Below are 24401 nucleotides of genomic sequence, written 5' to 3' on the forward strand. Positions count from 1 at the left end.
AAGTCTCTCTCCAGTTTCTAGTACTGTACTTTTGTTGTCTTCCTCAAAGAGCTGATAGACATGAACTGGTATTTTAAGAGTTGTAACAGGATGTTATAAAGGCTCATTCATGCTTATAACAAGTTATAAAGTATTATTCTTTTTTTTTTAATGGGAGGCTTTAAGTAAAGTGATTCAGAAATGTTTAGTTGAACACATTGATTAATTACCCTTTTCGTTATGTATTTATTTAACTTGTCGTTGGTGTGTGTTTGTGGTGAAGGAATGTCGTAAGAGTGAAATTATATTTATTTTCTGCAGAATGTCACCAAAGGGGCGCGCCACAAGATAGTCATCAGCATCCAGAAACTAAAGGAGCGCCAGAACATGCTGCGCTGCCTAGAGAAGGTCAGTGGTGCAAGCTGTCAACTTCTTAGGTTGAGTAAGTTGTCACGAAGCTTCTACAATGTCTTGCTAAGTGAGGCCCAATGCCAAATCAACCCCTGAACCCTACTCCCTATGCACTTATTGAAATCTAAGAACATTTGATAGGTATAAGTAGTATGGTTAAGTGAGCAATATTACCATATTGCTTACACCTGTCAAATCCTCTCAGATCTGTGACAGTCAGGGTCAATTTGGGATTGGGCCTGAGTGAAATAGGCAGACAATTGGGGTTAGCGTTTCACTTCCTGTCTAAAGGATCAGGTCAACTGAAGTTTGGGCAGTTGTTCTACCTCTTTTTCCTCCGTCTGTGCTGAGTGGAAAAGACTTGACAGGTAAAAACAATACAGTATGTCTGAACCTGACTAGCTGTCTAATCATGAGGAAGAGGTCCAAGTGAGAGACCTTCCATTTCTCTTTGAGAGGGAGGTAAGGAATTGAGGAAACGAGGCTGGAGGAAGCAAAGATTCGACTGCTAGTAATGTTTTTAGACACAGCCACGGTAGCTCATCATTTGATGGCTTGCTCACCTGTCAGTTATCTTAGATCAGTACAGATGAAGAGGACACAGGTACAGAAAATACACTTTTTTGACTATTCTGAAAGAGGGTCCACTTATCCAGGAAGATAACGTCTGGGCCCTGTCTCTATAAGGGTCTCGGACAATGGCTGTCAAGATCACAGCGTGGTGTCTTCTCTTATTGGGCCTTCTAATTTCAAGCCTGACCTTTTCACCAGGGGCTCTTCATTCTAAAATTTGCTTCTGTGCCACATTTGTAGGGTTTGGGTGAAACAAGACACCTGTTGCTTGGTGTTTCAGGTTTTTATGCACTCGCTTGCCGCTCATGTTAAGGGCTCAGATATGGATTTGACTACCAGCAGCAGTACTGGACAGGGGACACAGAGGATGCATCCAAAATGGCACCCTATTCCCTATAGTGAACTACTTTTGACCAGAGTCAAAATTAGTGGAGCTCTGGTCGAAAGTAGTGCACCATATAGGGTGTCATTTGGGATGCAAGCAGACCGGACAGGAAAGGACAGAAGCGAAACGTGTGTATTTTTGCAATTGCTTTATTTTTCCTCGTCATCACATGGCTGATGAGGTTGGCGAGCTCTTCCTCCCTTTCATGTCCAAAATATCCCGCCGCTGTTGTAGAAAGGACTCTGACGGAGACTTCTAGAATTATCCTCCTCTGAATAGGGCTATGAGTATTTGTTTGCCTTACTGTAACGGTCCCGAACTGTTTGGTACCATATGTCTCTTTGATGTTAAAGAAGCACCTTCATTATAGATCATGCTGACTAATTTCCTTTTTCCCTTCTCTCTGCTATACCTCCTCCTCCCCTGCTCTCCTCTCTTTCACTTCATCTTTACTGTACCCCTTTGTGACCTTCCCTCTCTTGCTTCCATTCCTTTTTCTCTCCCCCATTCCTTAATTCTCTCTCCTTCTATCACGTTGTTTCCTCCCCCTTCCTTTTCTTTCGCTATCACATTCTCACATTCTCTTTCCCTTTAATTTTCTCTCTCCTTTCACAGGACGTGTTGGAAGGGGGTAACCTGCGCGCACCTCTTGCCGAGCTCCACCAGATGATCCTGACGCCCATCAAAGCGGTGGCCAGCGACAAGTCGTTGCCCTCCTCGACCGCACAGCAACCCCTGTTGAGCCTCGAGGGGAAGAGCAGCGCTGCCCCGGGCTCTCACCTGGCCCCCGGAGGAGGGGAAGGGGAGACGGGGACTACCCTCATCGCGGAGGGGGACATCCCCGGCCAGTTCACCCGCGTCATGGGCAAAGGTAGAGGATCTAGTCCCATGGATTGGGAAGTTAAGTTGTCGTAACATTGTCACGCACGTCACATTTGTGTGATAGACTGCACATAAAGAAACCAAACACCTGGGGTCACGATGTGGTCACTATTTAACTCGAAAACCATTTTCATATTTTTCATTAGTCCACCATTGATATGGTCCCAAATATTATAATTTTGCCTAATAGGAAGCCTGTGTTGACTTCTGGAAAGGTTTCATGATGATGATACAAAACTTCATAAGGCTTTTGTGTTTACTTGTTTTTGGGCATTAGGAGACAGCGATATAACTTGAAAACTGAATGTTGACATGCAACATTTTCATTTGACTATCAAAAACGGATTAATGAAAAACATACTAAAATAAAAAATTGTAAGCCGTCGGGCCTTATTGCTTAATTCTACTATGTGTGTGTGTGTGTGTGTTGGTTTCTTGACTTCCCTTAGACTTCCCTTCCTCTCCCTAACCACCTCAGTGCTATGTACTGAGCAAACAGTGGACATTTTGGAAGAAATGTGGAATATGGAAATCAGTGTGGCCACGTTTCCCCTCGCTCAAACCCTGTGTCCTTAAATCCCCCTGCTTTGGAGAAACTAATTCACCCGCTTTCTTTTTCTACCCTCTTCTCTCTCTCCTCTCTCTTTTTTGTCCTCTCTTTCCCCCTTCTTGCTCTCTCTCTCTCTCTCTCTCTCTCTCTCTCTTTTTGTCCTCTCTTTCCCCCTTCTTTCTCTCTCTCTCTCTCTCTCTCTTCTCTTTTCTCTCTCTTTCTCTCTCTTTCTCTCTCTTTCTCTTTCTCTCTTTCTCTCTTTCTCTCTCTCTCTCTCTCTCTCTCTCTAGTTTGCACACAGCTCCTGGTGTCCAGGCCAGATGAAGAGAACATCAGCTCCTATATGCAGCTCATTGACAAGTGCCTTCTGCACGAGGTACACACATACAGAGAGGGAGAGAATACTTTTCTTTATACAGTTCTTCAGACCCATATTTATATAATGGGTGAATGTATCACATTAGAGCAGCAATTGTTATCTACATTTCAAGGGGAAACTGCCTTTGTGTGTGTGTTCATAGCCTCACAGTATTTTAGACATGTATTACATTCTGTATCAGCTCAAGTGTGAAATCTGGAAATTGGAAAATGTAAAAAATACAAAGGTATACGGAACAAAAATGTAAACGCAACCATTTCAACGCTTTTACTCTGTTACAGTTCATATAAGGAAATCAGTCAATTGAAATAAATTCATTAGGCCCTAATCTATGGATTTCACATGACTGGGCAGGGGCACAGCCATGGGTGGGCCTGGGAGGGCATAGACCCACCCACTGGGGAGCCAGGCCCAGACAATCGGAATGAGTTTTTCTTCACAAAAGGGCTTTATTTACAGACAGAAATACTCTTCGGTTTCATCAGCTGTGCGGGTGACTGGTCTCATACGATCGCAGGTGAAGAAGCCGGATGTGGAGGTCCTGGGCTGGCGTGATTACATGTGGTCTGCGGTTATGATGCCGGTTGGACGTACTGTCAAATTCTCTAAAACGACTTATGGTAGAGAAATTAACATTCAAATCTCTGGCAACAGCTCTGTTGGACATTCCTGCAGTCAGCATGCCAATTGTATGCTCCCTCAACTTGAGACATCTGTGGCATTGTGTTGTGTGACAAAACTGCACATTTTAGAGTGGCCTTTTATTGTCACCATAAGTCGTTTGTGCTGTGTAATGATCATGCTGTTTAATCAGCTTCTTGATATGCCACACCTGTCAGGTGGATGGATTATCTTGGCTAAGGAGAAATGCTCACTAACAGGGATGTAAACAAATTTGTGCACACATTTTAGAGAAATTAACTTTGTGTGTGGAAAATTTCTGGGCTATTTTATTTCAGCTCATGGGACAAACACTACATGTTGCGTTTTTATATTTTTGTTCAGTATATTTCTAGTGTAGTGAGGCCATAACATTTTTTAAATAAACGAACAAAGCTGAACCGCAAAACCCTAAGTCATGGTCCCTCTCCTACTCTTTGGCCCTGCAACCTCTCCTTTCCCCTCTCCTCCCTCAGGCGTTCACTGAGACACAGAAGAAGCGGCTGTTGTCATGGAAACAGCAGGTGCAGAAGCTGTTCCGCTCGTTCCCCAGGAAGATTCTCCTGGACATGGCGGGCTACCGGGCGCAGAGGAGGTAGATTAGACCCTACACACACGCACACAAATGGATACACATAGACAGAGATATGTATATACACTACCGTTCAAAAGTTTGGGGTCGTTGTTTTTGAAAGAAAACCACGTTTATTTTGTCCATTAAAACAACATCAAATTGATCAGAAATACAGTGTAGCCATTGTTAATGTTGTAAATGACTATTGTAGCTGGAAACAGCAGATTTTTTATGGAATATCTACACTGGCGTACAGAGGCCCATTATCAGCAACCATCACTCCTGTGTTCCAAATGGCACGTTGTGTTAGATAATCCAAGTTTATAATTTTAAAAGGCTAAATGATCATTAGAAAACCCTTTTGCAATCATGTTAGCACAGATGAAAACTGTCGTCCTGATTTTAAAGAAGCAATAAAACTGACCTTCTTTAGACTAGTTGAGTATCTGGAGCATCAGCATTTATGGGTTCAATTACAGGCTCAAAATGGCCAGAAATAAAGAAATTTCTTCTGAAACTCGTCAGTCTATTCTTGTTCTGAGAAATGAAGGCTATTCTATGCGATTAATTGCCAAGAAACTGAAGATCTGGTACAACGCTGTGTACTACTCCCTTCACAGAACAGCGCAAACTGGCTCTAACCAGAATAGAAAGAGGAGTGGGAGGCCCCGGTGCACAGCTGAGCAAGAGGACAAGTACATTAGAGTGTCTAGTTTGAGACTGGCAGCTTCATTAAATAGTACCCGCAAAACACCAGTCTCAAAGTCAACAGTGAAGAGGCGACTCCGGGATGCTGGCCTTCTAGACAGAGTTACAAAGAAAAAGCCATGTCTCAGACTGGCCAATAAAAAGAAAAGATTAAGATGGGCAAAAGAACACAGACACTGGACAGAGGAACTCTGCCTAGAAAGCATCCCGGAGTCGCCTCTTCACTTTTGAACGGTAGTGTATATTCAAAAGAAGTATGTGAACCCTTTGGAATTACCTGGATTTCTGCATAAATTGGTTTTCAAATTTTTCTTGTCTATATTGAATACATCATTTAAACATTCATAGTGTAGGTTGGAAAAAGTATTTGAACCCCTAGTCTAATGACTTCTCCAAAAGCTAATTGAGTCAGGAGTCAACTAACCTGGAGTCCAATTAATGAGATGAGAATGGAGATGTTGGTTAGAGCTGCCCTGCCCTATAAAAACACTCACATAATTTGAGTTTTCTATTCACAAGAAGCATTGCCTGATGTGAATCATGCCTCGAACAAAAGAGATCTCAGAAGAATTGTTGACTTGCATAAAGCTGGAAAGGGTTACAGAATTATCTCGAAAAGCCTTGATGTTCATCAGTCCACGGTAAGACAAATGGTTTTTAAATGGAGAAAGTTCAGCACTGTTGCTACTCTCCCTAGGAGTGGCCGTCCTACAAAGATGCCTGAAAGACCACAGCGCAGAATGTTCAATGAGGTTAAGAAGAATCCTAGAGTGTCAGCTAAAGATTTCCAGAAATCTCTGGAACATGCGAACATCGCTGTCTACGATACATAAAACACTAAACAAGAATGCTGTTCATGGGAGGACACCACGGAAGAAGCCACTGCTGTCAACAAAAGAAACATTGCTGCATGTATGAAGTTTGCAAAAGAGCACCAGGATGTTCCACAGCGCTACTGGCAAAATATTATGTGGACAGATTAAACTACAGTTGAGTTGTTTGGAAGGAACACAAAACACTATGTGTGGAGAAAAAAGGCACAGCACACCAACATCAAAACCTCATCCCAACTGTAAAGTATGGTGGAGGGAGCATCCTGGTTTGGGGCTGCTTTGCTGCCTCAGGGCCTGGACAGCTTGCTATCATCGACGGAAAAATGAATTCCCAAGTTTATCAAGACATTTTTCAGGAGAATGTAAGGCTCTCTGTCCTCCAATTGAAGCTCAAGAGAAGTTGGGTGAGCAACAGGACAACGACCCAAAACACAGAAGTAAATCAACAAAAGAATGGATTCAAAATAAGAAAATATGCCTTCTGGAGTGGCCCAGTCAGAGTCCTGACCTAAACCCGATTTGAGATGCTGTGGCATGACCTTGAGTGGTTCACACCAGACATCACATGAATATTGCTGAACTGAAACAGTTTGGTAAAGAGGAATTGTCCAAAATTCCTCCTACCCATTGTGCGCACACTTTTCTTTTCTTTTTTTTTGGTTATTGCTGCCAAAGGAGGGACAAGCAGTTATAAATCCAAGGATTCACATACTTTTTCCACCCTGCACTGTGAACGTTTACACGGTGTGTTCAATACGTCTAATTGTTTGTTATTAGTTTAAGCAGACTGTGTGTGTCTATTGTTGTGACTTAGATGAAGATCAGATCAAATTTTATTACCAATTGATGCAGAAATCCAGGTAATTCCAAAGGGTTCACATACTTTTTCTGTATAATGATATATACACACACACACACAGAGAGACGCACTAAGCTCTCCTCCTGCTCTTGACACCATCTGTTCTGTCTCACCCACGTCTGACTTATTTTTTTTCCTCTCTAGCCATTCTGGATGTTTGTTTGTTTTCAGCGTCACTTCTTATTACCAACACTTATTGTTATCGCCACCACCAATTTGTACTTAACGACTTCCTCGGCTAAATGTTTAAAAGGTCAAAAAATTTAGCTACGTAGCCTGTTCTCGAGTGGCAATACTCCCCCTGTTCTTGACACATATACAACTCCACTCCGGAGATCGGGGTTCCCTGCGACCACGCTTTCTCCAACTTTCCCATCTCCTCAGTCAATCAAATTTATTTTATAAAGTCCCTTTTAAACTAGCAATTGTCACAAAGTGATTTACCTCCTTTTATTTCTTTCAAAAAAAAATGATGATCCAAGTGCTATTTCTCTCTCCTTGCAGCAGCAGCAGTAGCCGGGGCTTCGGCCAGTCCAACTCTCTCCCCACGGCGGGCTGCGTGGGGGGCAGCAGTAGCATGTCGGCCCGCCGGAGCCTGCGCCAGTTCCAGATGCCATCACGGAGCCTGCCCGGCGCCAGGCTTGGCCTGCTGGGCACCGCCGGCCTCCTGGGACCCACGCCACGCAGCGCCAGCAGCACCCCTACCGGTCTCAAGCAGGGACGACAGGTAGGGACACTTCTGACTGTAAACTTTTCCTAGGCACTTAGCCACTACCCCTAGCCTAGGCAATTGATATAGAGTTCTTCTTTTGTGATGTTATATTGCAGAGTCTCCCTTTTAGGCAGGGACGGCATATGAGGACGCCCCAATCTAACCTTATCTTAGCCCTTAGCATCTAGCCCCTGCCCACATCGGCGTCCTCAACTCAAATATTTTCTCAAGTCTCCGATTAACATTAATGTGTAGTGTCTAAAGTCTGAGTTAACCTCACATATCCAGATTTTGGCCATTCATTTAGATCTGAAAGGATTTTTAAGGTGATGTTATATTGCTGAATAAGCCTACCTTTTTAATGGGAGGACATCCCTATTTGGTTCACTACAGCAGTGGAAAATGGGTAGTGATACAAAGGGTACTGATACAAAGGGGATCTACATGGAGAAACAACAACATTATTGTATTCTCACACTGAAGGGGTGCTGCGTATATGCCAATATACAGCGGGAGAAAGGAAAAAGGGAGAAAACCACTGTCAAGTGTCTAGATTCTGGAATCATCCCATCACGCAGAGAAATAATCAAACTCCTAACAATACCCTCTTTCACATCTGTCCCGAACTATCGTTCCCTGTGAATTACATAGTTGTAAAGACAGTCATAGAAACAAATACAACCATAAGGGGGAAAATGCAACAGCGGAGGGGAAGAAAGGCAGTGTCAGTGGCTCGTTGGGTGAAGTGGCTGGAACTTGTAGGCGGATCACGCATTCCACAGACCCTACATCACTAGTGCTCATTGGAACAGTTCTCCACTCCACAGCAGGGATAACCTGGCACACGTCTGCTACGCTCCCATTCTGCATTTCTTTATGCATCCTTACAATGGGAGGAAATTCCAAACCGCTTCCGCCACAGTCCGCACACTTTCTCCGTCCGACCATTTTTTGGGACGAAATCGAAAGGTATGGAACGTGTGCATTAAAAGAAAGGAGGTAGAAGGGGGAGAGAGAGAGAGAGACCGGGGTGAGTCATTGTTAGGGCGGTGGTGGTGTAGGGGGAGGGGTGACGGAGGGGAGGAGAAGGGGAGAGAGCAAGTGAGCTAGTCAGAGGCAGTGAGAACAGTGCACAGGCATTTCCTGTTTTTCCCTGGCTCTCTGTATGGGAGGGCCGGGAAAGGGGGACAGCGAGACAGACTGAGAGAGAGTGGGGCGAGTGCTGGAGGGGAGTAGCGGGAGAGAGAAAGAGAAGGTTGAATGTATAATAGGCAGGTTACAGAGAGGAATCCGCACGGCGAAAGTGTCAGTAGTTTGAGGTTAAACGGGGGGAGAGAAATAGAGGGGAGGAGAGAGGGAGAACAAGAAAAGGTTGACTTTATAACGGCTCAGTAGTTATAGGCTAGAGTGGAAACACCTGGTGTGCCCTCCCCTAGATTTTACAAACTTTTATAAAGCCACCCCTGGGTGTGCATTTCGTTATGTGATAGTCCTAATCAATACAATTTTGAGGAAATTAATGCGAGTCCATTTTGATCAGAGTGTAACCAAAATGTACATTGCTCATGATTTTGAAATTGTAAACCAAAAGGTCGGACTATTGGCCTATAAGTCATTCTGAAGTATTGTGAAATGTCATTTTGAAATACACTGCTCAAAAAAATAAAGGGAACACTAAAATAACACATCCAAGATCTGAATGAATGAAATAATCTTATTAAATACTTTTTTCTTTACATAGTTCAATGTGCTGACAACAAAATCACCCAAAAATAATCAATGGAAATCCAATTTATCAACCCATTTAGGTCTGTATTTGGAGTCACACTCAAAATTAAAGTGGAAAACCACACTACAGGCTGATCCAACTTTGATGTAATGTCCTTAAAACAAGTCAAAATGACGCTCAGTAGTGTGTGTGGCCTCCATGTGCCTGTATGACCTCCCTACAACGCCTGGGCATGCTCCTGATGTGGTGGCGGATGGTCTCCTGAGGGATATCCTCCCAGACCTGGACTAAAGCATCCGCCAACTCCTGGACAGTCTGTGGTGCAACGTGGCGTTGGTGGATGGAGCGAGACATGATGTCCCAGATGTGCTCAATTGGATTCAGGTCTGGGGAATGGGCGGGCCAGTCCATAGCATCAATGCCTTCCTCTTGCAGGAACTGCTGACACACTCCAGCCACATGAGGTCTAGCATTGTCTTGCATTAGGAGGAACCCAGGGCCAACCGCACCAGCATATGGTCTCACAAGGGGTCTGAGGATCTCATCTCGGTACCTAATGGCAGTCAGGCTACCTCTGGCGAGCACATGGAGGGCTGTGCGGCCCCCCAAAGAAATGCCACCCCACACCATGACTGACCCACCGCCAAACCGGTCATGCTGGAGGATGTTGCAGGCAGCAGAACGTTCTCCACGGCGTCTCCAGACTCTGTCACGTCTGTCACATGTGCTCAGTGTGAACCTGCTTTCATCTGTGAAGAGCACAGGGCGCCAGTGGCGAATTTGCCAATCTTCGTGTTCTCTGGCAAATGCCAAACGTCCTGCACGGTGTTGGGCTGTAAGCACAACCCCCACCTGTGGACGTCGGGCCCTCATACCACCCTCATGGAGTCTGTTTCTGACCGTTTTAAGCAGACACATGCACATTTGTGGCCTCCTGGAGGTACTTTTGCTGGGCTCTGGCAGTGCTCCTCCTGCTCCTCCTTGCGGAGGAGGTAGCGGTCCTGCTGCTGGGTTGTTGCCCTCCTACGGCCTCCTCCACGTCTCCTGATGTACTGGCCTGTCTCCTGGTAGCGCCTCCATGCTCTGGACACTACGCTGACAGACACAGCAAACCTTCTTGCCACAGCTCGCATTGATGTGCCATCCTGGATGAGCTGCACTACCTGAGCCACTTGTGTGGGTTGTAGACTCCGTCTCATGCTACCACTAGAGTGAAAGCACCGCCAGCATTCAAAAGTGACCAAAACATCAGCCAGGAAGCATAGGAACTGAGAAGTGGTCTGTGGTTACCACCTGCAGAACCACTCCTTTATTGGGGGTGTCTTGCTAATTGCCTATAATTTCCACCTGTTGTCTATTCCATTTGCCCAACAGCATGTGAAATTTATTGTCAATCAGTGTTGCTTCCTAAGTGGACAGTTTGATTTCACAGAAGTGTGATTGACTTGGAGTTACATTGTGTTGTTTAAGTGTTCCCTTTATTTTTTTGAGCAGTATATAAATTAAATTGCACTTATTGAGTGAGGTGCTCTCAGTAGTTTGTCTAATGTAGGGATCTCAAACTGCAATTTGAAGGGGCCAAGGTGGGAGGTGGGTATTTCAAGTATCGCCAACAATGTGCAGAACTGTATATCATTATATTACTTTGGCGTCATGGGGATATTAACATATTTCCCAACATTGTCTGTTAGTGGTTAGATTTGTTGCACCCGTTATTAGAATTGTGCCAGTTTAGATGGTCTAATGATCCAAAGATATACGGCCTCCTAGTGAGGACAAAACTTTGAAAAGTCGTGGTTTCAATATCTTTTCAACAACAAAAAAATAAGCATTTTCAACCAAGCACGTCTTTTAAGCATCTTGTGCTCATAGGGCTATCAGTCTGTTGTGGCTGTCTGTGTGACTATCAGTTTGTCCAACAGGGTTTATGGTTTGCCAACCCCGGGGGCAGTAATAGCATGCCCAGCCGAACCCACAGCTCAGTGCAGAGGACCCGCTCCCTGCCTGTCCACACCACGCCACACACCATGGTCATGTTTCAGCAGTCTGGTAAGAAATCGCACACACTCAGTTACAAGATACATACACGTGCGCACACCCACTTTGTCACACATTACTCTACTGTACAAGGTAGGCCTTTCTATCTTTCCGTTCCTCTCTTTATCTTAGCCTCTTTCTGTTTTCCTCTTCTTTTTTTCTTTCCCTCCCTCTCCTTTTTGTATTGCCATCTCTCAATCTTTTATAAGCTCTCAGCAACCTAGCATCCTCAGTACTACCTTCCTCTTTGTTAGCCTGGAGACAGATGCTGTAATGCCACAGGGCACCACACACACTGCTCTCATCTGCATACCAATGCAGCACAACAGCCTTAGGTAAAGATCCCATTCAAGTCCAATGTTCTGCTCTGTAATGGCTGGATCCTTAATTCTATTTTCACGCTGTAGCCGCGGGATAAACTGGACATCAATGTGACAGCGGGGATTTCCTCCTCCGGCCTGTCTTTCATAGGGAACCAAAGTGTATTCCCCCTTTTTTAGAATGGAGAGGAAGGAGGAGGGAGGGCATTTTCAGGGAGATAGAGGGAATGCAGCCGTATGTGAGGAAGGGAAGGAGGGAAGAGTCAGTGGACTGTTACAATGAGCCTCTTTGTGCTGGGTGGCTGGGCAGCCCTGGCACCCTTTCCCTGCCTTTCTCTCTTTCCCTCCTTCGTTCTCTCCCTCCCTTCTACAGCTCTGCAGAGTCATACACACTGCACATGCACTCGAGGGTGGCTGGAGTTGGAGCCGGGCCAGAGTATGTAGCTGCCTGGAAAGCTAGGCCTGGACTCGCCCTCTCTCAATCTCTGTCTCTCTCTCTCCCCTATTTCTCAAACTGACGCTAGACAGATTAAATGATTGATTAAAACGGAGACTATACAGGGAGAATGATGGGATGAAGTAAGGGGAGTGAGTGTGCGTGCGTGGAGGGGCCAGGATTTGAGGCCTAAAAATAGCCAGTGGCTGACTGTTCTGTCTGTCCAGCCAGTGTGACGGCAAGTGCATAACTCAGCTCTTCTCTCTACCCACAAGGGATTTTCACAGCCGCCCGGGCCGCGTTGACTCCGCTTAAGGCAGGCAGGAGCAGCTTAAGGCTAGCCGACGGCCTAGATATCCCCTCGTGATAGCTAGCTAAGGAGCTCACAGCTGAGCTGAGGGGGCAGCTAGGCTAACAAGTTAGCAACTTGTCTCAGACAATCGCTTCTACGTTTTTTTGGGGGGTGGGTGAGTTTATGGGTCCCCCTTGTGGCGGAACGGGTGACTTTGAACTTGAGAAGTACACACACACACACCTCACTCACACACACGCAACAAACCACCCCAATTTGAGTAACCCAAGTGACTGGGTATTGTATTTAATGGGTGTAATGTGGAGACAGTTGGTTAATTGGCGGTGTAGTGTAATCAGATTAAGCACGGCACACGCGGTGTGGTTGAATGGAGGTCATTGTTACGACGCCCGCCCCGCACGCACTGGGATTTGGAGCCCATGATAATTCATTCCTTTGTCTGCTGCCATTTCGGTGTGGTGATGTTAGGAAAGGTTAAAGTATTTGGATTGAGACATTTTGATGAACTTCATTTCAACTCTTTTTCGTGCTCAATGGGAATAGTAGACTCTGTGGTATTGTGGGGTTTGTAGAGGACTGTGAAGAAATGCATCATTCTTTTGATTGTAAAGTCTTTGAGCCATTTTCACAGTCGTTGTGTTGATGTTGGAACATTCTGGGGTCTTTATCTGGCTTTTTATGTACGGGTATACACACATTTATCATACTCTTTCAGTTGTTTGTTTAGCTGTTAGCACTTTCACAGTGGTTGTGGGTACGTTGTTGTAACATTGTGGTGGTGTTCTCCAGGTAGTTGGTTGTGGTTACGTTGTTGTAACATTGTGGTGTTGTTCTCCAGGTAGTTGGTTGTGGGCATGTTGTTGTAACATTGTGGTGTTGTTCTCCAGGTAGTTGGTTGTGGATACGTTGTTGTAATGTCGCAGTGCTGTCCTGGTAGTTAGTTGTGTGTACGTTGTTGTAACATTGTGGTGTCGGTCTCCAGGTAGTTGGTTGTGGATACGTTGTTGTAATGTCGCAGTGCTGTCCTGGTAGTTAGTTGTGTACGTTGTTGTAACATTGTGGTGTTGGTCTCCAGGTAGTTGGTTGTGGGCACGTTGTTATAACATTGTGGTGTTGGTCTCCAGGTAGTTGGTTGTTGGTACGTTATGTTGCAGTGCTGTCCTGGTAGTTAGTTGTGTGTACGTTGTTGTAACATTGTGGTGTTGGTCTCCAGGTAGTTGGTTGTTGGTACGTTGTTATGTTGCAGTGCTGTCCTGGTAGTTAGTTGTCTGTATGTTGTTGTAGTGTTGTTCTCCGGGTAGTTGGTTGTGTACGTTGTAACATTGTGGTGGTGTTCTCCAGGTAGTTGGTTGTGTGTACATTGATGTAATGTTGCAGAGTTCTCCTGGTAGTTAGTTGTGTGTACATTGTTGTCATTTTGCAGTGTTGTTCTCCTGGTAGTTAGTTGTGTGTACATTGTTGTAATTTTGCAGTGTTGTTCTCCGGGTAGTTGGTTGTGTGTATGTTGTTGTAACATTGTGGTGGTGTTCTCCAGATCTCCAAGTGCCAGTGACGGAACCAGACATCAACAACCGGCTGGAGTCTCTGTGTTTGAGTATGACAGAGCATGCCCTGGGAGGTAGGAGCACCACAACCATCCATGAACACACACATACGAATTCACACACACCAGTTAATACTGGACTTCTTAGTCAATACACACATGCACACAGTACTGTATCTAATGTACCACTTGGTTTAATCACACGTGCGCACACGCACAGAGAAATAAACTTGTACTCTCACACTCACTCACTCACACACTTTGCCCTCAGAACAGCCTTAATTCGTCGGGGCATGGACTCTACAAGGTGTCAAAAGCATTCCACAGGGATGCTGGTTCATGTTGAGGCCAATGCTTCCCACAGTTGGCTGGATGTTCTTTGGGTGGTGGACAATTCTTGATACACACGGGAAACTGTTGAGCATGAAAAATCCAGCAGCGGTGGATTGGCACCTACTACCATACTTGCTCAAAGGCACTTAAATATTTTGTCTTGCCCATTCACCCTCTGAATGGCACACACACACAATCCATGTCTCATTTGTCTCAAGGCTTAAAAATCCTTATTTGACCTGTCTGCTTCCCTTCATCTGCACTGATTGAAGTGGATTTAACAAGTGACATCAATAAGGGATCATACCTTTTTACCTGGATTCACCTGGTCAGCCTATGTCATAGAAAGAGCACGTGTTCTTAATGTTTTGTATAATCAGTGTATACACATGCAAATAAACAGACAAAAGGTGTGTCAACTTTGGAATTCCCTCTATACACGCACAAACAAACAAACAAAAGGAGTGTCAACTTTTGGAATTCCCTCTGCCCAGAAACTGTTAAACCTCTTCATTTGTTGCCTAAAATGACATACCCAAATCGAACTGCCTGTAGCTCAGGCCCTGAAGCAAGGATATGCATAATCTTGATACCATTTGAAAGGCAACACTTTGAAGTTTGTGGAAATGTTAAATTAATGTAGGATAATATAACACATTAGATCTGGTAAAAGATGATACAAAGAAAAAAACATGTGTTTAATAACAAACCATCTTTGAAATGCAAGAGAAAGGCCAATATATATGACTTAGGAATCTAGGTGCAATTTAGATTTTGGCCACTAGATGGCATCATTGTATGCAATGTTTTAGACTGAGCCAATTGACCATTGCATTTCTGTTCAAAATTTTGTATCAAGACTGCCCAAATGTGCCTAATTGGTTTATTAATAACTGTTCACGTTCATAACTGTACACTCTCCTCAAACAACTTCATGGTGTTCTTTCACTGTTAATAGCTACTGTAAATTGGACAGTGCAGTTGGATTAACAATAATTTAAGTTTCTGCCAATATCAGATATGTCTATGTCCTGGGAAATTTTCTTGTTACTTACAACCTCATGCTAATCGCATTAGCCTACGTTAGCTCAACCGTCCCTCGGGAGACCCACTGATCCTGTAGAGGTTTTAAAGGGAAAAATAAGTTACGGGTGAGTCAGTTGCCAAGTCATCGGGAACATTCATATGTGTTGTCAGAATGCAACCGTAATACTAATGAAGCCAGCAACATAATACAGTGAATACATCCAGAGTCTCAACACCCCAAAGATGATGACTTGCCTGTAGCCAGTCCTGGGTTCATATACTATTTGAAATAATTTCAAATGCTTTAGCTGTGCTTGATTGAACCTGAAATAGAACAGGCCCTCCAGGAAGGCTAAGGCAATTGCTCAAAGTATTTTAAATATTTCAAATAGTATTTAAGCCCATGTTTGGCTGTAGCTAGGGTGTGACTTCACAATTAATCCACACGTAGTGCGAGGATAGGAGGGTGGAGTGGACAGGAGAGGAAGGGAGATGGATAATCGCAGTAACCATTCCCATGTGAAGTGGAGTTTAGTTTTAAATAAAGGGGCTGTTTCCTCTCTCCCCGGCCTCGCCAGCACAGAGGCAGAGACAGTGGCCCTCAGTGCTCGGCGCAGAGCTAGGGTGGACAAGCGCCGCTTTGTGTAGGTGGACAAACACACACACACACACACACACACATACATACGCACACACACCCACACACACAGGGCCAGAGCAGAGGTGGTTAGCTGAGGAGTGCCAGTCCCAGACTGGACCCTTCCTCTCTTACTGTACCCCTCTGTCCCTTCTCTCTCTCTGTCCCTTCTCTCTGTCTCTCTCTCTGTCTCTCTCTCTGTCTCTCTCTCTGTCTCTCTCTCTGTCTCTCTCTCTGTCTCTCTCTCTGTCTCTCTCTCTGTCTCTCTCTCTGTCTCTGTCTGTCTCTCTCTCTGTCTCTGTCTGTCTCTCTCTCTGTCTGTCTGTCTCTCTCTCTCTCTGTCTGTCTCTCTCTATATATATATATCTATATATATATCTATATATATATATATATATATATATATATATATATATATATATATATATATATATATATATATATATATATATAATAACAAACTGAATCCACAGAATATAAATTAGAATGAATGGAATACCACCGTGCCCTTATTTACAAATCGAGTAAATACTGTCCAATAGAAATCTGTCAGCTCTAAAAATGACCAAACTCTCTTTTCTTTTAACCAATTTGTCAGAAAGCTGCCAAGTCATTTCCCTAATATTGACATGCTTTCAGACGTTACCCTGTTAGGCAGTTCTATAGATCTGAAAAGATTGGATATCCATTATGGTGAACATTTCATCAAGCCTATGACAGGGAAAGGTGGCATTATTAGCATATTGCCTACTTCAGTCCTTTTTCCAGATCTCTGAAAGTGCCCCAGGGGGGTAAGGGTTAGGGGTTGGTGCATTTTTAACATGGGCCTACATAAGATTCTTATGGAACTCTATTCCATTTATAGTCCACTACTTTTGACCAGTGCCGATAGAGCTCTGGTCAAAGGTATTGCACTATAAAGTGAATAGGGTGCCATTTGGAATGTCATGAGACCCTCGACCACACACAGGAACTCCAATAATAGTAAATCGTTCTATGAAACCCCTTGTATGTAATGCACCCTGGTCCATAGGACAGGCTCATTGTCCACCCTCCCTCCCAGAAGCCTGCAGGGGATGAGTGAGCCAAGCCTATGAGTTCGTAGCTTCAACCCCGCAGCACACACCATTTGATTAATGGACTGCTGAATGTAGATTTTTTTATTTATTTATTGCTCTTCAGTATTATGTCTATCTCTAAGTTACCCAGGAAAGGGCTGAAAATAGCCCATAATAATATATGTAGCCTTAGAAATAAGGTTTGTGAAATCAATAACTTGCTAACATCAGATAACATATATTCGCCTTTTCTGAGACTCACGTAGATTATTCATTTGATAAAGCAGTGCAATATTACGATATAACATCTATAGAAGAGACATAAATGCTTATGGGGGAGGTGTTGCTGTATATATTCAGAGCCATATCCCTGTAATGCTTAGAGAAGATCTTATGTCAAGTGTTATTGAATTGTTGTGGTTGCAGGTTTACTTGGCACATCTAAACCTTTTCTTTTGGGGTGTTGCAATAGGCCACCAAGTGATAAGTCAGTATCTAAATAATAAACTCAGCAACAAAAAGAAACATCCCTTTTTCAGGACCCTGTCTTTCAAAGATAATTCGTAAAAATCCAAATAACTTCACAGATCTTCATTGTAAAAGGTTAAACTTTGTTTCCCATGCTTGTTCAATGAACCATAAAGAATTAATGAACTTCCACCTGTGGAACGGTCGTTAAGACACTAACAGCTTACAGACGGTAGGCAATTAAGGTCACAGTTATGAAAACTTAGGACACTAAAGAGGCCTTTCTACTGACTCTGAAAAACACCAAAGGGTCCCTGTGCCCAGGGTCGCTGCTCATCTGCGTGAACGTGCCTTAGGCATGCTGCAAGGAGGCATGAGGACTGCAGATGTGGCCAGGGCAATAAATTGCAATGTCCGTACTGTTGAGACGCCTAAGACCGGGAGACAGGACGGACAGCTGATCTTCCTCGCAGTGGCAGACCACGTGTAACAACACCTGCACAGGATCGGTACATCTGAGTATCACACCTGCGGGACAGGTACAGGATGCCAACATCAACTGCCCAAGTTACACCAGGAACGCAGAATCCCTCCATCAGTGCTCATACTGTCCGCTGAGAAAGGCTGGACTGAGGGCTTGTAGGCCTGTTGTAAGGCAGGTCCTCACCAGACATCACCGGTAACAGCGTCGTCTATGGGCACAAACCCACCGTCGCTGGAACAGACAGGACTGGCAAAAAGTGCTCTTCACTGACGAGTCGTGGTTTTGTCTCACCAGGGGTGATGGTCGGATTTGCGTTTATCGTCGAAGAAATGAGCGTTACACCGAGGCCTGTACTCTGGAGCGGGATCGATTTGGAGGTGGAGGTCCGTCATGGTCTGGGGTGGTGTGTCACAGCATCATCGGACTGAGCTTGTTGTCATTGCAGGCAATCTCAACATTGTGTGTTACAGGGAAGACATCCTCCTCCCTCATGTGGTACCCTTCCTGCAGGCTCATCCTGACATGACCCTACAGCATGACAATGCCACCAGCCATACTGCTCGTTCTGTGTGTGATTTCCTGCAAGACAGGAATGTCAGTGTTCTGCCATGGCCAGGGAAGAGCCCGGATCTCAATCCCATTGAGCACATCTGGGACCTGTTGGATCGGAGGGTGAGGGCCATTCCCCCCAGAAATGTCTGGGAACTTGCAGGTGCCTTGGTGGAAGAGTGGGGTAACATCTCAGAGCAAGAACTGGAAAATCTGGTGCAGTCCATGAGGAAGAGATGCACTGCAGTACTTAATGCAGTTGGTGGCCACACCAGATACTGACTGTTACTTTGATTTTGACCCCCTCTTTGTTCAGGGACACATTATTCCATTTCTGTTAGTCACATGTCTGTGGAACTTGTTCAGTTTATGTCTCAGTTGTTGAATCTTATGTTCATACAAATATTTACACATGTTAAGTTTGCTGAAAATGAACGCAGTTGACAGTGCGAGGACGTTTCTTTTTTTGCTGAGTTTGTGTGAAATGCTTGGTAGTGAATGTGATGTAAACAGAGAGGTCTGCTTTCTTGGGGACCAGAATATTGACTGGTTTTCATCAAGCTGTCCGCTCAAGAGAAAGCTTCTCACTGTAACCAGTGCCTGTAATCTGGTTCAGGTTATTAATCAACCTACCACGATGTTTACAAACACTACAGGAACAAGATCATCCACATGTATCGATCACATTTTTACTAATACTGTAGAACTTTGTTCTAAAGCTGTATCCGTAGTGGCTATATCCAGGAAAGCCAAAGTTGTAATAGCTGGGCCTAAAATAGTATATAAGGGATCATACAAAAGATTTTGCAGTGACTCTTATGTGGATGATGTTAAAAATATTTGTTGGTCTGATGTGATTAATGAGGAGCATCCAGACGCTGCACTTGATGAATTTATGAAATTGCTTCTTCCAATTATTTTTAAACATGCACCTGTTAAGAAATTGACTGTTAACTGTTCAGGCTCCATGGATTGATGAGGAATTGAACAATAGTATTGCTGAAAGAGATGGGGGGGGGGGGGGGGCTAATATGTCTGGCTGCACATCTGACTGGCTTACTTACTGCAAATTGAGAAATGATGTGACTAAACTCAACAAAAACAAGAAGAAACTGTATTATGAAGCCAAGATCAACGATATAAAAACTTGAGTAGTTTAAATGGAATTATGGGCAGAAAGACATTCAACTCCATCTTTCATCAAATCAGATTGCTTATTCATCACAAAATCATTTGATGTTGCCAATTATTTTAATGATTACTTCATTGGCAAAGCGGGCAAACTTAGGCAGGACATGCCAACAACAAACATACAAATAATGAAAGAAAAGCATTGCAAGTTTGAATTTTATAAAGTTAGTGGGAGAGGTGGAAAAATTATTATCGATCAATAATGACAAACCTGGCATTGACAACTTAGATGGAAAGCTACTGAGGATTGTAGCTGACACTATAGCCACTCCTATCTGTCATATCTTTAATCTGAGCCTAGAGGAAAGTCTTTGTCCTCAGGCCTGGAGGGAAGACAAAGTTATTCCGCTACCCAAGAGTAGTAAAGTGGCCTTTACTGGTTCTAACAGCAGACCTATCCGCTTGCTGCCAGCTCTTAGCAAACTGTTGTGAAAAAATGTGTTTGACCAAATACAATTCTATTTCTCTGTAAACAAATTAACAACAGACTTTCAGCATGCTTATAGAGAAGGGCACTCAACATGTACTGCACTGACACAAATGACTGATGATTGGTTGAAAGAAATTGATAATAAGAAGATTGTGGGAGCTGTACTGTTAGATTTCAGTGCAGCCTTTGATATTATTGACCATAACCTGTTGAAAAAACGTATGGCTTTTCAACCTCTCTGCCATATTGTGGATTTAGAGCTGTCTATCTAATATAACTCAAAGGGTTTTGTTTAATGGTAGCTTTTCTAATGTCAAACCTGTAAAGTGCGGTGTACCGCAGGGCAGCGCTCTAGGCCCTCTACTCTTTTCTATTTTTACCAATGACCTGCCACTGGCATTAAACACAGCATGTGTGTCCATGTATGCTGATGATTCAACCATATACGCATCAGCAACCACAGCTAATGCAGTCACTGAAACCCTTAACAAAGAGTTGCAGTCTGTTTTGGAATGGGTGGCCAGTAATAAACTGGTCTTGAACATCTCTAAAACTGAGAGTATTGTATTTGGTACAAATGTATTCCTTAAGTTCTAGACCTCAGCTGAATCTGGTAATGAATGGTGTGGCTGTTGAACAAGTTGAGGAGACTAAATTACTTGGCGTTACCTTAGATTGTAAACTGTCATGGTCAAAACATATAGATTCAATGGTTGTAAAGATGGGGAGAGGTCTGGCCGTAATAAAGAGATGCTCTGCTTTTTTGACACCACACTCCAAAAAGCAAGTTCTGCAGGCTCTAGTTTTAGTCGTGTGGTCCAGTGCTGCAAGGAAAGACCTAGTTAAGCTGCAGCTGGCCCATAACAGCACGTTCTGCTCTTCATTGTAATCAGAGGACTGATATAAATACTATGCATGCCAGTCTTTCTTGGCTACGAGTTGAGGAGAGACTGACTGCATCACTTCTTTTTATAAAAACATTAAATCCCAAATAGTTTGCATAGTCAACTTACACACAGCTCTGACACACACACTTATCCCACCAGACATGCCACCAGGGTACTTTTCAGTCCCTAAATCCAGAACATGTTCAAGAAAGCGTACAGTATTATATAGAGCCCTTATTGCATGGAACTTCCTTCCATCTCATTTTGTTCAAATAAACAGCAAACCTGGTTTCAAAAAACAGATAAAGCAACACCTCACGGCACAACGCCTCTCCTCTATTTGACCCAGATAGTTTGTGTGTATGCATTGATATGTAGGCTACGTGTGCCTTTTAAAAAATGTATGTAGTTCTGTCCTTGAGCTGTTTGTCTGTTGATGTTCTGTATTATGTTTCATGTTTTGTGTGGACCCCAGGAAGAGTAGCTGCTTCTTTTGCTGCTTTTGCAATAAAATACCAAAATATCAATACATAGGATTTATATAGCTTGTTTCTAAGGTCCGAAGACACCTAAGTCCATAGGGCTCCGGTCAAAGGTAGTGCACTATGTATGGAATAGGGTGCCATTTAGGACATAACCCGGGTCCTCTTTGTTTGTTCTTCTAGGCCAGATGCAACAGTTATTTGTTTTGAAACATTCCATCTGTATTTGTCCAGTTGTTATTCTTATTCCTATCTGATGGTTTGTCCTATGTCCCTCCCTTCTGTGTGTCTAGATGGAGTCGACCGCACATCCACCATCTGAGATTAGGACCTGAAGGAGACCCGGGGACATCTGGTCCCACACACTCACCCCACACACACACACACATACACACACACACCCCACAGCCAATGGGAGAGGTCAACTGGGGGTGGGTTGCTGGGCTACAAATCATGCCACGGCGAGCCAATCCGCAAAAACTGCTAACAAACGGCTAACGCAGCAGCACATTGGCATGTTACCATCACAACAAAACACGTCTACGCCCCCAGCACACTCATAAGTACCTGGGCTTCAGTGGTGTATGAGAAATGCAGTGCAGACTCCTTTCCCCACCCAGTATAACTACCCACAACAGTGCTCGAGGAGTGCCCTCTGCTGGGCTGGGGGAGATATAGCAGCTCTGGGGGTCAGCATCGGCCAACAACCGATTGGCAGACCCTGGGCCCAGTTGAAGGGGGAGTGGAGCATTACACACGGCCGGTACAGTGAAAAACATTAAAAACATTATTCTAGGGTGGGAATGCCGAGAGTCATCTCGGCATTCATCTCACTGTTTGGGAGAGTTTTAGGGAGGATGTTTTTCAAAATACCCCTATGCTCTGTATAGGTGACAGAAAAAAAGCATTTTTACATGTATGTATTGTTTACATAAGATGCTACTATGGTACTGAATCATTTATACATTTCAGCTATGAATGTTCTCTTATATTTTATTTTTTTAAATAATTATTGGGAAAGTAGTGGCATACTAGTCGCTTAATAGACTAACGTCTCACAGTAGCTATCATAGTTTACAACCAACTTTATCATTGTTTTTTTTGCTTTTTCTTTCTTTCTTTCGCTTACCAGCAGCCAAGCTGTGTGAAAATGCTAAAAGGAAAGAGGGATGCAGTGGAAGTGTGTAGAAGGAAAAACAGAGAAATGAGAAGAGATGGGAGGAGAGGAAATGAAAGTGGGGAGACAGGATGGTCTGTGCCAAGTGATTTAGAAGGAGAAGAGGATGTTAGTGGTGGATCCATGTCAGAGGCAGGGACTTTGATTTGAAACAAGAGAGGAAAATTGTGTAGTAGTAGCGTTGTGGTGAAGTTCTGGGTAAATGTTATAGACAGGCCAATATATATATAATCTTTTTTAGAATTCTTTAATCTTTGTCCCTGCAGACTATGCATTGAAAGTGTATGCTGTTAATTTGCTTGGCCTGTCTGGATGTGGGAGTGAGGTTCCTTTAACAGGTGCACAACGTTGTGTGACCTATTCTCTAATTAGGGCTAGTCAGTGTGGGTCAGGAGTATTTTCAATGTGTCTCATTGTGAAATAGAATGAGGATTACATGTGTGTTTTCAGTCCAGGGTAGGTACTATAGCGTTGTATGCTATATGCTCTCATTTTACTAGGAAGTAAGAGATGGTCAAAGATGTTCTGAATCAAGGAGAAAAGACGTACACAGGGGACAGGAGAATCAGGAAGTAGCTTTGGCGGATGTAAACGGGAAGGTTGCTGAGGAGGTTTCCTTTCCCTCAAGCAGCATAGAAACATCAATCCATGAAGGGTTTAAAACTAGTTTAAATCCCCGAGATTACTCTCTTTTTAGTACTTAACTCCACTTAGCGGCCAAACGCAGTTAGACAGCCAGGCACTTGGAATTAGGCTTTTTGTACTTCAATTTCTTGTTCGTTTTTTTGTCTTAATATTTATCCTTGGTTCATTGTTGTCTGCATGACATGCTATAAGGGTAGGTTCATGGTAAAATAAGCTCTTTAAAGCTGAGTTAGGCTCTGTTATTAGCCACTGTATCACTGTCATACTGTAAGTGGGTGTTTTGTGCATGGAAGATCACGCTAATGTATTGTGCCTGAATGGGCATCCTGATTTGGTGTGGTGTTTTGTGAGGGTTATTGCGCAACTTTTTGGGTTAGTTTATTTTTGAATTGTTGTCTCTTTTTCTTGTTCTGCACTAGGTGTTGTGATATTTCACTACAGCTAATCCATCAATAACAATGCCAATAGGTGCAGCAATAGAAATGGCAAGTATGTGCAATAAACATTCATCAGTGGGGAGAGGAAAGGTTGAGTTTTTTGCAGTTCAGAAAAAGGGACTTGACTTTTATATTGTGGAGGTGAACTTGTAGTGAGATGAAACCAGCTTCATGCCAAATGCACCGTTGCTCGGCGATGGAGAACGAGAGCACCCCTTCCTCTGCCACAGTAACTACAGCCCACTCCCAAGTGCGCATTGAACTGAAGCTCTCAGACTGAGCCATCTTGTCATAAAGTAGGGGTGACCCCAGTCAAACCTCAAACCTTTAACCTGTTATTGTCAAAATGTCACTGATGCTTGTAGTGATGTTTCATAGTCAGTCAAATGTCACTGCTTCAGGAAGTGCGCTCACTAAAAACGCATGGCCTTAACTGGGACGGTGACAGGAAAATTGCATAAAGCATGAATTGGCACGGACCCTTTTGTGGCATGGTTTGGGAAATATTTAGTGGCAGCATTACAGTATTGGTACACTGATGCAACATGCATCAGTGGATATACAGTACATGGTAGTTAGATCCACTTGTCACTGCCATATGAATTGATACAATTAGCAGATTCAAATTATTTATTCTTCTTTTTCCATTGTTGCAGAGGTGATTTATTGTATTCATTTAGATGTATTATTTAAAGTACCATATGTATTAACTTG

General features: G+C 43.7%; 1 protein-coding gene across 3 annotated transcripts in view; it reads left to right on the forward strand.

Annotated features, from left to right (window-relative positions):
* The window catches only part of LOC106602955 (protein Smaug homolog 1), a 91031-nt gene extending 67255 nt beyond the window's left edge, over positions 1–23776 (forward strand). For 2 of the 3 annotated variants that reach the window (XM_014196013.3, XM_014196049.3), the window contains 8 exons: positions 301–387; positions 1964–2219; positions 3071–3156; positions 4296–4414; positions 7298–7520; positions 11157–11283; positions 13875–13958; positions 21722–23776. In XM_014196013.3, the coding sequence (XP_014051488.1) occupies positions 301–387; positions 1964–2219; positions 3071–3156; positions 4296–4414; positions 7298–7520; positions 11157–11283; positions 13875–13958; positions 21722–21750 (1011 nt within the window). In that variant the 3' untranslated portion in view covers positions 21751–23776. The remainder of the gene's footprint in view (positions 1–300; positions 388–1963; positions 2220–3070; positions 3157–4295; positions 4415–7297; positions 7521–11156; positions 11284–13874; positions 13959–21721) is intronic. The other variant, XM_014196030.3, reaches the window with a different exon arrangement.
* Positions 23777–24401: the final 625 nt, after the last annotated feature.

Source organism: Salmo salar, chromosome 01 (assembly GCF_965601325.2).
Source record: "Salmo salar chromosome 01, fSalSal1, whole genome shotgun sequence".
NCBI lineage: Eukaryota > Metazoa > Chordata > Actinopteri > Salmoniformes > Salmonidae > Salmo > Salmo salar.